This window comes from Nerophis lumbriciformis, linkage group LG16 (genome assembly GCF_033978685.3).
Source record: "Nerophis lumbriciformis linkage group LG16, RoL_Nlum_v2.1, whole genome shotgun sequence".
In the NCBI taxonomy this organism is placed as follows: Eukaryota; Metazoa; Chordata; class Actinopteri; order Syngnathiformes; family Syngnathidae; genus Nerophis; species Nerophis lumbriciformis.
Window position 1 is genome coordinate 39,846,340 of NC_084563.2, and position 14,760 is coordinate 39,861,099.

Genomic DNA, 14,760 nt, shown 5'->3' on the forward strand with positions numbered 1-14,760 from the left:
ATTGCCTTTCAAATGTCTATTCTTGGTGTTGGCTTTTATCAAATAAATTTCCCCAAAAAATGCGACTTATACTCCAGTGCGACTTACATATGTTTTTTTCCTTCTTTGTTATGCATTTTCGGCCGGTGCGACTTGTACTCCGGAGCGACTTATAATCCGAAAAATACGGTAGTTGTTTTACTGAATACTTACTTTTACTGGAGTAATAATTTGGATGACTTGCTTTTTACTTTTACTTAATTCATATTACTCTAAAGTAATGGTACTCTTACTTCAGTACAATCTTTGGCCACTCTACCCTTCTCTGACAGTGTCACTGCCTGATATTCTGATTTACTAAGCCTGAAAATGACGGGCAGTATAGAAAACTGATAGTTTTTGTTCTTTGACTAAAAAAAACTAATGTATTTTCCGAACTATAAGCCGCTATTTTTTTCCCCAAGCTTTTTCGGCAACCAGTCGATCGCAATATACCAGTTGTTCTTTGGGACTTTACCAGTAGATCGCCAAAATAATTGGAAAAAAAATATTAATATGTCATAAGCAGTGTTGGGATTAACACGTTACAAAGTAACGCGTTACTGTAACGTCGTTACTTTCGGCGGTAACTAGTAATCTAACGCGTTATTTTTTATATTCAGTAACTCAGTTACCGTTACTACATGATGCGTTACTGCGTTATTTTACATTATTTTTTATGTAGTATCGGCTAGACACTGAGAAGATCTGAGTGTGTTTTATTGGAGCGCTGCGGAAGAGGCGACAAGGAAGAGGCGCGCCGCGCGCTGTCTGTGTGTATGTGTGTGTGTGGGAGGAGGCATGTCTGTGTTTACTAACAAGACATGGCGAAGCCCGAAGCCGAGTTTCTTAACATGGAGATATTCTCACTACTTTTCTGTTGTCGACCACAAGGAAAAGAACATTTTAGTTAAATGTAAGTTGTGTCTTGGATCATAGATCCTATCCTAGCAATTCAAATCTGCTGAAACAGCTACAAAGGCAACATGCTTCGACGAAGCTAGTAAAGAGAGACACACTTCACCTCCGAAGCAACAGCGGCTGGATTTTAACGAGGCACTGCGCACTGAAGGTACACACACTCTGTCAATTCTCTTACATACTCTTTCATTCTAGACTTCTAGAGTGTTTGATTATCACATCACTCTAAATGTATAAACTATAAAGTTCACAAACATAAAGAGGGATGCTAGTGGGCCAGGCCAATATTTCCTTATCTCTAAACTAAAACTGGGGAAATGTGTAGAGTGTTCTGGGCTTCAGACATGATTTTATTTCAGAATTCCTTGAGAGAAAAAAACGCCTGGTTAGGCTTTGTGTATGTAGTGTGTGCCTTCCTTGGTTTACAGTTATGTTGTTATTATGCTGTTTGTTACTTATGTATGTTATGTTGCAGCTATTTAAAATAGTTTTGTCAATTTGTTCTGGCCTGAAACAAATTGGCCCTTTGAAACATATTTTTGTCTTTGTGTGTTGTATGTAGACCACATTGCTTAGCAGAGGACAGTGATGCAAATGCATGTCAAGTTCATCAACAGATTGTATTATTCTCCAGTGCAATAACAGTACTGAAATGAAGGCTAAAATGGCATTAAAGGGGGCCTTAAAAAAAATAAAAAAATATCTATAAGTAACTAAATAGTTACTTTTTATGCATTACTTTTTTGTGTAAGTAACTGAGTTAGTAACTGAGTTACTTTTGAAATAAAGTAACTAGTAACTGTAACTAGTTACTGGTTTTCAGTAATTAACCCAACACTGGTTGTTCTGAAGGTTTTTCATATTTGTGTAAATTGTCCTTTTTTGTTCTATAGATAGATCATTTCTGTTAAGGGATTAATTATTATTATTTATTTCTATTTCATATGTGTTGTTTGGGAAGGTGAAATGTATTTTCGTTAAGTTGTTTAACCGTTACTACGGTTACGGTTGCCATGGTTACGGGCAGTTCCGTTTCCGCCGGCAGGTAGGAAAAAGCGTTAAAAGAGCTCCAGCATTGACAGGCAGCGGAGCGTCGGTAGTATTACACGGGAGATAGAGTTCACCATAGTTGCAGATCGAAGAAGTAACTACTCTATGCTTCTTATTTAAGTGTGTCATAAGTGACAGATAGTACATTAGTTTACGTTTAAGGACATTTGTGCGCTTCACGTTGCCAGTAGGAGGTGAAGCGCATGTTAACCGCTAGTTAGCTCACTGCAGCTCGCACCTGTGTTTGTTTGCTGCACCGTGACTTCACGAACTCCAGGTTCAGTCACATTTTGGATTAAGTTTATTTAAAGACACTCTCCCCTGTGACTGTTTTACTGTTTGGAGAGCGAGTGTGAACATTGTAGAGATTAGTTGTGTGCTATCGTGGCTACATTGCTGCGAGGGAAGTGGACAGCGCGAGGCACGAGTGTTAATAGCACGCGCTCACGGACTAGTCGACAGAGAGGTGATCCAGGACGAGGCTGGTTCTCCTCTCGCTCCAGACTGGACTCGTGAGGCAAGCTAAGAGGAAGCACGGCCGAGCCCTCCCCCTTTCTCTTCGCTTCTCTACAACGGGAGGTGTCCCCCCTCTCCAACGCCCCCTTGGTATCCAGCAGTTTCAACTCACCCCACCCCACCCCTACGTGCACCAACGATACAGCAGGACCACAACAGACTATCATCTGGCCCAGCCAAGGGGCCCAGGTTGGACTGTGTGTGTGTGTTGTGTAATTGGTTTAGTGCGGGAGGTTCTATTGGGGAGGTAGCGTGTGAGTGGTGATGAGCGTATGAGTGTAATTAATGTGTGTTTATTATTGTCTGATTATTGTATGTTATATGGTATATAGTAAATAGTTTAACTAAATAAGTTGTCTCCTCTCACTCTCTCCTAGACTAGATTATTGGGTAAATAGTGAAAATTAGAGCATCCCCCAAGGTAATATACAGTCCTTTACAGGCTCCCGTACATTTTGGTCCTTCGAGCCGGATATAATCAGTTAGGATGTCCAAAGAGAGTGAGAGAACCCTAAGCCCCTCCCCAGAACCAGAACCACCAGCACGCCCTGTTAGAGAGCGCAGGTTACCTTCTAGACTACAGGACTATCACTTGACTACCCTAGATAAGACTGACAGCCCCAGTAGTTTAGAGAGTAAAGCACCCCAAGTGGCGGAGGGCAATATTGCAACACCTGAGTTAGGTTTGACTATGCAACCCAGTATTCACCCCTTCTCCTCGCTACCAAGGGATGAAGAGAGACAGGAAAAGGTGGCCCCGCTGCTGGCATCAGTCATCCCTCCACCGACAGAAATCGCCAGCCAAGGTGAAGCGGAGGAGGAGGAACGGCACAAAGAGGATCCACCAAGAGGTGGCAACTTACAGAATGGTGAGGAAATAATTCCCCCTGATGCCGCCACCCCACTAGACAGGACTGACCCCCGAACCTTCCATCCGGGTGAGTTCTTCAAGAACTCTAATCCTCAAGGCAAGCCCCCCAACGTAAAGTCTCGCCTATCTTCTGGCCGGCGCAGCAGCGTCCATAGCAGCCGTACGGGTAGTCACCGTAGCAGTCACCGTAGCAGCCACTCAGGACGATCGAGCCTTGAGAGTCTACTCTCTGAGAAGTTAATCAAGCAGTTGATTGACAACCAGGAGAATCAGCGCCAGGACGCCCTCGCTAGAGAGGAACGTCTGCACGAAGAAGCCCGTGCTAGAGACGAGCGCCTGCATATAGAGGCCCGCGCTGACAAGGAGCGCCTGGAACGGCAAACCCAGGCTACTGCGGAGGCACTAGAGAAGGCGGCAGTCCAGAGCCTGGAGCTCGCTAAGCTCGCTCTCTCCCGACAACCAGAGCCCTCCACCCCAGGCCGGATATCGAGAGCGCCCTCAAGGCCTGGCTCGCCAGAGGAAAGGAAGAAGAGCATCGAGAGGTCTCGAGCCCTGGACCCTGAAACCCAGAGCACACACGAGGAGGAAATGGAGCCTGACGAACGCTTGGACTCCCTTCTGGATCGTAGGGTGCAGTATCCACACGCCCCTCCCCCCTCCTAACCATCACAATCAGCCCGCCGTAATGCAGGATCATATGACCCGCTTCCTCTTCACCCGCCTGGCTCCATCGTTCCCTTCTTTACTCAAGACAGCAGGGAGAACTACAGGGAGATGCGGCTGAGCCTGGAGTACCTGCTAGGAGAACCGCAGGCGTACCATAGTGAGCAGCAAAAGTGGCTCACACTCCATCTTCATTGCAAGCTACCAATAGCTAAGAGACTTTGCTTCTCCCACGCCAAGTCCCTCACGCCCTACACAGACAGCATCAGCGAGCTAGATCGCCGCTGGGGTTGTCCATGGGACCACATCCTCGACGAGGTTGAAGCACTCGGGGAATTACCTGAGATCCGAACCGACGTAGCCCTGGATGACTACGCCCTCCGCATCCGCTCTCTGGTCACGATGCTGAAGCTGCAGGGACCGACTGGAGCCAGGGAATTGAACACAGGCTCCACCGTGGAGCGCTTCATAAGGAAGCTGCCCAGACACAGAGAGGAAAGGTTCCGGCGGCGTCATGACCAACTCAATCCCGACCAGCCAGCAGCCAGCTTGGAGGAGCTATCTGACTTTCTGAGAAGTGAGGTAAAGCACATCCGTCTCCCAACAAAAGCTGAGCCGAAGTACGGCGGACATGAACGGACCAACGAACGGACCGATCGAGCAACCAAGAGGAAGGAAGGGTCAGTCCGGGTGATGACGACGATCCCAGGGGCTGACACTAAAGAGAAGAGGGACACCCCCCACGGTGAGAGGGGCGGCCCTAAGCAAGGTGATAAGAAGCCTCAACCACCTTGCCCGTGTTGCACAGGGTCCCACTGGCTTGAACACTGTCCAGAGTTCGGGAAACAGAACACTGAAGAGAGGACGCAGTGGATAAAGGACAACAAGTGGTGTTGGAGGTGCGCCCGTGAGCACATGGCCAAGCAATGCACCCTGAAGAGGCCTTGTCGTGTTAAGGAATGCGGCAGGATACACCTCACGGTCCTCCACAACCTCAATACCAGAAGCGACAAGCCGGAGACCGGAGAGTTCCCCCCGGGATCCATCCAGTGAGATCCAGGAGGGTCGTACCTACTACGTAGGCCCAGTCCGTGGTATCAACCCCCGAGTGTTACTCAAGATGGTGCCGGTCATCCTACGCCATGACGGGAGGGAGAGGTCTACCTACGCAATCATTGTGTGCACCATCCTGATGAAGGAGGCAGCCACCGCCCTCGGGCTCAAGGGTCATCCTCATCAAATGAAGATCCTCACCATTCGACCCAAGCCCACCCCGATCGCGGGTGAGATAGTGTCCCTGGAGATCATGGCAAAGGGGCGACCAGGAGAAGTGCACTCCCTGCGCGATGTGTTCACCGCGGCTGACGTGAGCCTTTCGACGTATGGCTACCCAATGAAGGTGCTCAAGGCAAAGTACCCCCATCTGTCAGAGTTGAATCTTGATCAAGAAGAGGAAGTGGTACCGACCATCCTACTTGGGTCCGATCAAGCAAGGCTGACCCTCCCAAGGCGCATCCTCCCAGGCCCACGTGGCTGCCCCGTCGCCCTGGACACCCCACTTGGTTGGACTCTCCAAGGCCCTATTAACCTGAAGAGTGTTAATCCCAGCCAGACCAGAATGCACTTCCTCGGGGCCGGGTACAAAATGGAGGAACCCTCAAACCAGCCCAATAAGGCTGCCAGTGAGACAGAAGCAGTCCTTGAGGTAATCAAAGCAGATGTGATTGAGGACAATGTGGAGAAAGACGGGGATGCAAGCATTGAAGATGGGCAGAAAATGCAGGAGGATCATCACCAGCAGCAGTTTGATCAAGCTCCTGAGGAGAACTGTCCCAAGGCTGTCTTTGAAAATAAAGCTGCTGCCTGTGAGCTGTCATTGTGTTCCACATCTGAGAAGACTAGGGAGTTAGGACCCATGGAGACAGAAATAGTTGTGCAGTCACAACATAACCAGGACAAGGAAAAGCTCTCAGCGCAAGAAGAGAAAGTCCAGGTCCTGCTCTCTGAGATTGAACTCCTGAACTCGGACCTTCGACTGAGGAAAGAGTTGACCTCTGACCTCCTGGCCCAAGTTCAAACCTTGGAGAGTAAAGTTAAATTAGCAGAAGTAGAAACGTCTTGTGCAGCACAGAAGCTGAACAGTGCTCTGCATGAGAGGAACGGCCTCTCTGATCAGTTGTCAAAGATGTCAGAAGAGAAGAACACATTAGCCCTGCAGCTCCAAACCGCTCACTGCCAGCTAACTGATGTCATGGACATGACAGAGGAGTTTAAGAAGCAACTAGCCACCCTTCAAGTTGACTTTCAGTACAATCCACCTAGCGCCCCTCACACTCTAAACTTCGCCCTTGGAACACAGGTCCCCAAAGCTGAAGTCTTCGCCACTGTATTAGTCGAAGTGGACGCGATCCTAAATTCTAAACCATTGGAATATGCAAGTAGCGATCTGGCTGACCTCGATCCCATCACGCCCAACTCTCTCCTCATGGGGCGGCCAGACACGGCTCTTCCACTCGCAGCCTATGCTTCAACCGATGTCAGTGATCATACCTGGAAGTACAGTCAGGCCATACCTGACCAGTTTTGGAGGAGGTACACCTCTGAGTATCTCCCCAGCATGCAAGGCCGTCGCAAGTGGCACAGAGAGCGTAGTAACTTGGAGGTGGGCACTCCAGTCATGATTGTGGATCCAGCGCTACCCAGAGCGCATTGGCTCCTGGGCAGAGTGAAGACAGTCAGTAAGGGGAAGGATGGAAGAGTTCGCTCAGCAATAGTGGACACTGGCCAGAGAACTTACCATCGACCAGTCGCTCGCCTTATCGAGCTCCCCCCATACTATGACCCGACTCCCCCTAAACCCCCCTGATCTGCTTGTATATCAAACCTTCATTAGTATTACTGATTTCCTTCACATAAATCAGGGGGCGGCTGTTCTGAAGGTTTTTCATATTTGTGTAAATTGTCGTTTTTTGTTCTATAGATAGATCATTTCTGTTAAGGGATTAATTATTATTATTTATTTCTATTTCATATGTGTTGTTTGGGAAGGTGAAATGTATTTTCGTTAAGTTGTTTAACCGTTACTACGGTTACGGTTGCCATGGTTACGGGCAGTTCCGTTTCCGCCGGCAGGTAGGAAAAAGCGTTAAAAGAGCTCCAGCATTGACAGGCAGCGGAGCGTCGGTAGTATTACACGGGAGATAGAGTTCACCATAGTTGCAGATCGAAGAAGTAACTACTCTATGCTTCTTATTTAAGTGTGTCATAAGTGACAGATAGTACATTAGTTTACGTTTAAGGACATTTGTGCGCTTCACGTTGCCAGTAGGAGGTGAAGCGCATGCTAACCGCTAGTTAGCTCACTGCAGCTCGCACCTGTGTTTGTTTGCTGCACCGTGACTTCACGAACTCCAGGTTCAGTCACATTTTGGATTAAGTTTATTTAAGAGACACTCTCCCCTGTGACTGTTTTACTGTTTGGAGAGCGAGTGTGAACATTGTAGAGATTAGTTGTGTGCTATCGTGGCTACATTGCTGCGAGGGAAGTGGACAGCGCGAGGCACGAGTGTTAATAGCACGCGCTCACGGACTAGTCGACAGAGAGGTGACCCAGGACGAGGCTGGTTCTCCTCTCGCTCCAGACTGGACTCGTGAGGCAAGCTAAGAGGAAGCACGGCCGAGCCCTCCCCCTTTCTCTTCGCTTCTCTACAACGGGAGGTGTCCCCCCTCTCCAACGCCCCCTTGGTATCCAGCAGTTTCAACTCACCCCACCCCACCCCACCCCTACGTGCACCAACGATACAGCAGGACCACAACAGACTATCTTCTGGCCCAGCCAAGGGGCCCAGGTTGGACTGTGTGTGTGTGTTGTGTAATTGGTTTAGTGCGGGAGGTTCTATTGGGGAGGTAGCGTGTGAGTGGTGATGAATGTATGAGTGTAATTGTGTGTTTATTATTGTCTGATTATTGTATGTTATATGGTATATAGTAAATAGTTTAACTAAATAAGTTGTCTCCTCTCACTCTCTCCTAGACTAGATTATTGGGTAAATAGTGAAAATTAGAGCATCCCCCAAGGTAATATACAGTCCTTTACAGGCTCCCGTACACTGGTCATAAGTGACAGCCCCACCCGCAGGGTAACTAACAGGCCCGCCAACAGGCACGTATTTTAACCCATGAACCCACCCGAACGCCTCGCGCTCTTCAACATCAAACAACTCTTCCCTCAACCACGACCATCATCGCTCCACTGGGACGGGAAGTTGACAAGCCAAATACGGGAGTCCGTGAACATTGCTCCAAAGTACTGATTTTGTGTTGGTTTATACATACAAAAGTAAACAGTGATATGTGCAAAGGCAGTAATATATGATAAAATAAGGCGGCAGCTAAAAAAGGACTTGCCCGTTTATTCCCTCTTAATCAAACACGAAAAACCCGCCAGGTGAACAGCTGATTTTATCCCTTCCGGCGCTGACATAAGCGGATTCGCGTCCCATATGTGACCATATGACGAACAAAGTACAGCACAGGGCCATCTGTGGCCCATGACTCATTTGTCATTTGCTCGAGGCACATTACCAAAAAAAAAAAGAAGAAAACTTGTGAAAAAAATTGGGAAAATAGCAAGAAGCACAATGAGGAAAAAAAACCAAAATGTTAATATCATCCAATAATACCAACACAAAGCTTTGTCTTTAAAAAACAAAAAATAAATAAATATTTATGTGTGTGTGTGTGTATGTATGTATATGTATATTTATGTGTTGTGAATACATGTGTATGTGTGTGTGTATATATATATGTATGCGTGTGTGTGAGTGTGTGTATATATGGGACAAGCGGTAGAAAATGGATGGATGAATATATACAGTGTGTATATATATATATGCACATACACACACACACACACATATTTTGTTTTGTTTTTTGGTTGAGCTCGAAAAGATTGGTGACCGCTGGGCTAATCAATGGATTTTTCTTCGCTAATTAGATCCAGCAAAGAAATCAAACAATCTACTAAAATGATTCACTTTAAAAAAAAAACTGTTCAAACTCAAAGTGTTTACAAAGTACAAGGAAGAAAAATCCTGAAAATGAGAAAATCTTATTCATCTCATAAAGATTAAATAAAGATTTTAATGACTTTTCTGTTTTGTTTGATCAGCCGTTTTACTGCCGGGCTACAAGCACCATTTGGACATAATTAAGGTATGTAAGTTAATATTTCCAAAATCTTTCTGTTAATATCTCATTTCACAACGTACCAGTATGTATCTGTGGCTTATAGTCCGATAAGGCTAATATATGAAAACATCCTACATTTTAGGGATGTCCGATAATATCGGACTGCCGGAAACTACACCATCTCAACATCCCCCCTCAGCTGATCCACCTCACCCACAACTTCCTCACCGACCGACTGCAAGCAGTAAGGGGGGGCTCAAACACATCCCCGATGCTTACCATCAACACCGGAGTCCCACAGGGATGTGTGTTGAGCCCTTTCCTGTACACACTCTACACCAGGGGTCTCAAACTCAATTTACCTGGGGGCCACTGGATGCAGAAACTGGGTGAGGCTGGGCCGCAAGAAAAGATTTCTTAAAAAAAATCTAACATGCTCTTTTTAATGAATTCACCTTCTTTGAATGGCTTTACCGCCCTAGCAACCATCTCACTCACCGTGTAGCTAGCTTTGACTGCTGCATCACTCTTTTCGGTTGCTTTCTTGAAGAAATCTTGTTGCCTCAGTAGACTGGTTTTAAAATGTGCAACCCGGTTCACTCTCTCATCTCCCTGGTATTTTGCATACTCCTCAGCATGTCCAGTTGTATAATGACGTTTCAAATTGTATTCCTTGTGCACTGCAACTTTCTCTGTGCAAATAAGACACGTCAGGGTGCCCCTGTGCTCAACAAAGAAATATTGCATCTCCCACTTTTCCTGGAATTGTCTTTGCTCATCACTAACCTTTCTCTTCACTGCAGGCTTTGAAAAAGACATGTTTGGGGTTTTTGTAGCCCGGAAGAGTTAGGGCTGCAAGAGATTCTGGGTATTTGTTCTGTTGTGTTTATGTTGTTTTACGGTGCTGATGTTCTCCCGAAATGTGTTTGTCATTCTTGTTTGGTGCGGGTATCGCAGTGTGGCGCATATTTGTAAGAGTGTTAAAGTTGTTTATACGAACACCCTCAGTCAGACCTGTATGGCTGTTGCTCAAGTATGTCTTGCAGTCACTTGTGTGTGCCTGCAGATGCCGCATACAACATGTGACTGGGCCGGCACGCTGTTTGTATGGAGAAAAAGACTGTGCGATGTTAGGTTCTAGAGGACATTAAAGGCAGTGCCATCATGGCATGCCCTCAATATTGTCGAGAGCCACATACCACACCGTGATTGATAGATTCCTTCAGCTCCGCACACAACGCTGTCAAGCGGCATTCATTTAAAACTCGCGGGCCGCACTAACATTAAACTTTCATATTAATTGGCCCGCGGGCCGCGTGTTTGAGACCCCTGCTCTACACCAATGACTGCCGTAGCATCTCACCCACCATTCAGATGACACAGCCATTCTTGCACTCCTCTCCAACAGTCAATCCATCCTAGACTATCATAACACAGTCAAACATTTCACAGAGTCATGCACAGCCAGTTATCTGGAAATCGATGTCAATAAAACAGAAGAAGTATGGTTCAACCCCCCCCTCACCTCAGCACCCCATCATCATAAACACACAAACAGTTAAAACAGTTGACACTTATAAATACCTGGGTGTAACCTTGGACAATAAACTCACCTTTGATCAGCACACCACGGACATTCCAAAAAGAAGTCAACAAAGACTGTCAGCCATCCGTAAACTTAAAGGACTATACGTTACACCTCGCCTCCTGTTATTACTTTACCAAAGCATTGTTCAACCCATCCTTATGTACTGTTCCACATGTTTTTTCACTATGCTTTCTGTAACCAACCGGACCAAACTCACACGCATTACAAACATAGCAGCTAAAATCACCGGCCTACCCACACCCAACATTTCAGATTTAAACCACAGGTCCATCATTCGACTGGCAAACACAATAGTCTAGTATATCAGTCACCCACTACACCAATACATCATCCCACTACCATCAGGGCGCAGGTACAGAACCATCAAATTCCGGAGGGCCCGCCTCAGGAAAAGCCTTATCACTGCAGCTATAGCCTCCCTTAACAGTCTGACAAGCCTGTAAATGTGTTGGTCATGTATGATGTCTTTTTGTTATTTTTGTTTCCTTATGTGTACTGTCTATTGTTTAAATGTACGGCAGTGAAAATGAATTTCCCCAACGGGGACCAATAAATCTAAATCTAATCTAAATCTATTATCGGCCGATAAATGCTTTAAAATGTAACATCGGAAATTATCGGTAACGGTTTAAAAATGATCGGTATCGGTTTTAAAAAGTAAAATTTATGACATTTTAAAACGCTGCTGTGTACACGGTCGTAGGGAGAAGTACAGAGCGCCAATAAACCTTATAGGCACTGCCTTTGCATGCCGGCCCAGTCACATAATATCTACAGCTTTTCACACACAAAAGTGGATACAAGGCATACTTGGTCAACAGCCATACAGGTCACACTGAGGGTGGCCGTATAAACAACTTTAACACTGTTACAAATATGCGCCACACTGTGAACCCACACCAAACAAGAATGACAAACACATTTCGGGAGAACATCCGCACCGTAACACAACATAAACACAACAGAACAAATACCCAGAATCTCTTGCAGCACTGACTCTTCCGGGACGCTACAATATACACCCCCGCTACCCCCCACCCCCGCCCACCAATAATGCACTTTGTGACTTCAATAATAAATATGGCAGTGCCATGTTGGCATTTTTTTCCATAACTTGAGTTGATTTATTTTGGAAAACCTTGTTGCATTGTTTAATGCATCCAGCGGGGCATCACATCAAAATTATGCATAATAATGTGTTAATTCCACGACTGTATATATCGGCATCGGTTGATATCGGTATCGGTAATTAAGAGTTGGACAATATCGGAATATCGGATATTGGCAAAAAAGCCATTTTAGTGGGTGCAGATTATATACTAAGAGTCCGGAAAATACGGTAATTCAGATTCAAGCACTTGGTTACCTTGAACGGTGATTGATATTGTTTCCGTTTCAGAGAACGCTGCTGAACTGAGTTGGTAGTTGTAAGCACAGTAGTAGAAACCCTTGTGGGAATCCTCTGCAGCAGGGAATAGGAAAGTGGCGGAATTTTCAACAGCCGGTTCCGTCCACACAGTGGGGTCTCCCACGTGAAGGCTTGTTCTTAGGTGGAAGAATTGTATTGTGTAAAGCGTGTTGTGGCTGCAGGTGATGGCAAAGCGATGGCCCCTCAGGACATACATTCCGTCACTGTGGGCGGTGTACAAAGTTGCTTGTGGTTTTACTGGATGCTCTGTAAAAGAATAGGACACAATCATATGTGTAATACATCTCAAAATATTCCAGAGCTTCAGATTGTGTGTACTGTACCGATACAGGTGATGTACATTTTGCCACAATTCTCCTCAGTGCTGTTGAATGAGAATGAGGGACATTCCTGAAGTTTCTCCTCGTTGCCTTTACATTTAAAGTCAGGACTCCACACTTGCATATCTTGCCCGGGGGACGACGTCATGCTGTGATAATCCAGAGGAACTCCACAACCAAGTTCCCGACATACAACAAACGCGTTCTCTGGGTTGAGGACGGAGTTACACATCGGTGACCAGGACTGAGAAGACCTGACCATCAGATCGCCTGAACATCTGTCCCTTCCTCCCAGGAGTTGAATATTGTCTGAAATCCAGAAAAAAACATTGAAGGTCAAAGCAGTCCGAAATACATATTACATACAGTAGGGGTGGCTGTATCGATCCAAATATGAGAAGTATCAAAACAATACTAGCTATGATGAGAGCTATATTTTCAGTTCTCTTCTTTACTTTCACAATTATCTGTGTTTTTTGTTGTGTTGTTACATTGTTGATATTTATATTAGGGACGGCCAGGGCGCATTCCTGACGAGCGCACCGCGGGCCACGCCCACAGGCGCTCTCTCTCTGCTGCGGGCCTGCCTCCTCGCGCCTGCAGACAATCTGCATCTGCGCACCTGCCCGTGATGAGCGAGCTGCCTTCATAAGCCTGCTCAACCTGCCATTCCGCACCGGAATATAGTCTTCTGTACCGTAAGCCGACACAAGCTTTATGCTCTCTTTTGCTCCCTCCGTCTTTCTTCCCCGTGCTTGATTTGTCCCCTGTCTTCTCCCTTGTGCCCGCAGTGTTTTCCTTCCGTTGCCTTGGTTTCGAGCTGTGCGTCTCGCTCCCTTGGACTTCTCCCCCTAGATCTCGACTGCCTTCCCGGATCTCGACCCCCCTCGCATGGACACGGACTCTGACGCTTCTTTCTCGCCGCGGATCACCTGCCTACCCCATTGACTGCCTCGTTCCTTCGCTCTCATCAACACTTGGTAATACACTTCAGCTAATCTACTACACACATAGTCACACACATACGCTCTTGGATTTTGTCACACACCATTCTATAGTTTATTAGTATTGTTTTGTATTATTATTATATATATATAATCAATTATTGTACATAAATCCCCTGGTGTCTGTTGCCGTCATCTCCCTTAGTCAAACCAAAACAGACGTAACAATAAAAAGTACAAACGATAAACTGCGGTAACCTTCCCGTTTTTACTTACAATTATAAATGCACTTTGATAGAAATAAAGACCTGCTACCACTAGATCGCTTGCTAGCTTAAATGCTAACACGAATACAAGACACATTACTGCCTTCCCTATTAAGACAACATAGCCCATTCTAAATTTGTATAAACACATTACTGTCTGACTAACTAAATATCCAATTGTGCACATTTAATCTTCACACTGTTCTCTCTTAATAGATCTATACTCAAAAAGGATATGAAATCGACTGAGGCGTCTACAAGAGGAAGTGGACTTGTGTGATGACACATAAACAGGAAGTAAAGAACACAACACCAGTTTTGTCTTTATCATTAAAAGCACTCTAAAACCTTTACAAGTTAAAACGGAAGAAGATAAACATATTCAAACGCTCAAATAAAAATAATATAGATCTTAAGATGCCAGAATATTTTATGGTTCTTCTACCAAGAAAGTATATTGTGTGTCTATCTTATTTGAACCTAAAATACAACTTAGTTAAAAGATTTCAGTGTTCGATAAGTATTTTAGAGAACATTCAACACTACCGTGATAATATTGATAGCCGTAATAGTTTTTAGTCACAATATTAAAAACCCGTTTCCATATGAGTTGGGAAATTGTGTTAGATGCAGTGTTGGGTTAGTTACTGAAAACCAGTAACTAGTTACAGTTACTAGTTACTTTATTTCAAAAGTAACTCAGTTACTAACTCAGTTACTTACACCAAAAAGTAATGCGTTACTGTGAAAAGTAACTATTTAGTTACTTCTTCTACTTTTTGTTTTTAAAGCTCCCATTAATGCCCTTTTAGCTTTCATTTCAGTACTGTTATTGCACTGGAGAATAATACAATCTGTTGATCAACTTGACATACATTTGCATCACTGAACTCTGCTAAGCAATGTGCTCTACATACAACACACAAAGACAAAGATATGTTTCAAAGGGCCAATTTATTTCAG

General features: G+C 45.3%; 1 protein-coding gene across 4 annotated transcripts in view; it reads right to left on the minus strand.

The window, feature by feature from the left end:
• LOC133617269 (scavenger receptor cysteine-rich type 1 protein M130-like) overlaps positions 1–14,760 on the minus strand; it is a 50,277-nt gene that overhangs the window by 15,349 nt on the left and 20,168 nt on the right. For all 4 annotated transcript variants that reach the window (XM_061977163.1, XM_061977162.1, XM_061977161.1 and 1 more), the window contains 2 exons: positions 12,591–12,896; positions 12,205–12,513 (listed from right to left, as the gene is read on the minus strand). In XM_061977163.1, coding sequence (XP_061833147.1) covers positions 12,205–12,513; positions 12,591–12,896 — 615 coding nt within the window. The remainder of the gene's footprint in view (positions 1–12,204; positions 12,514–12,590; positions 12,897–14,760) is intronic.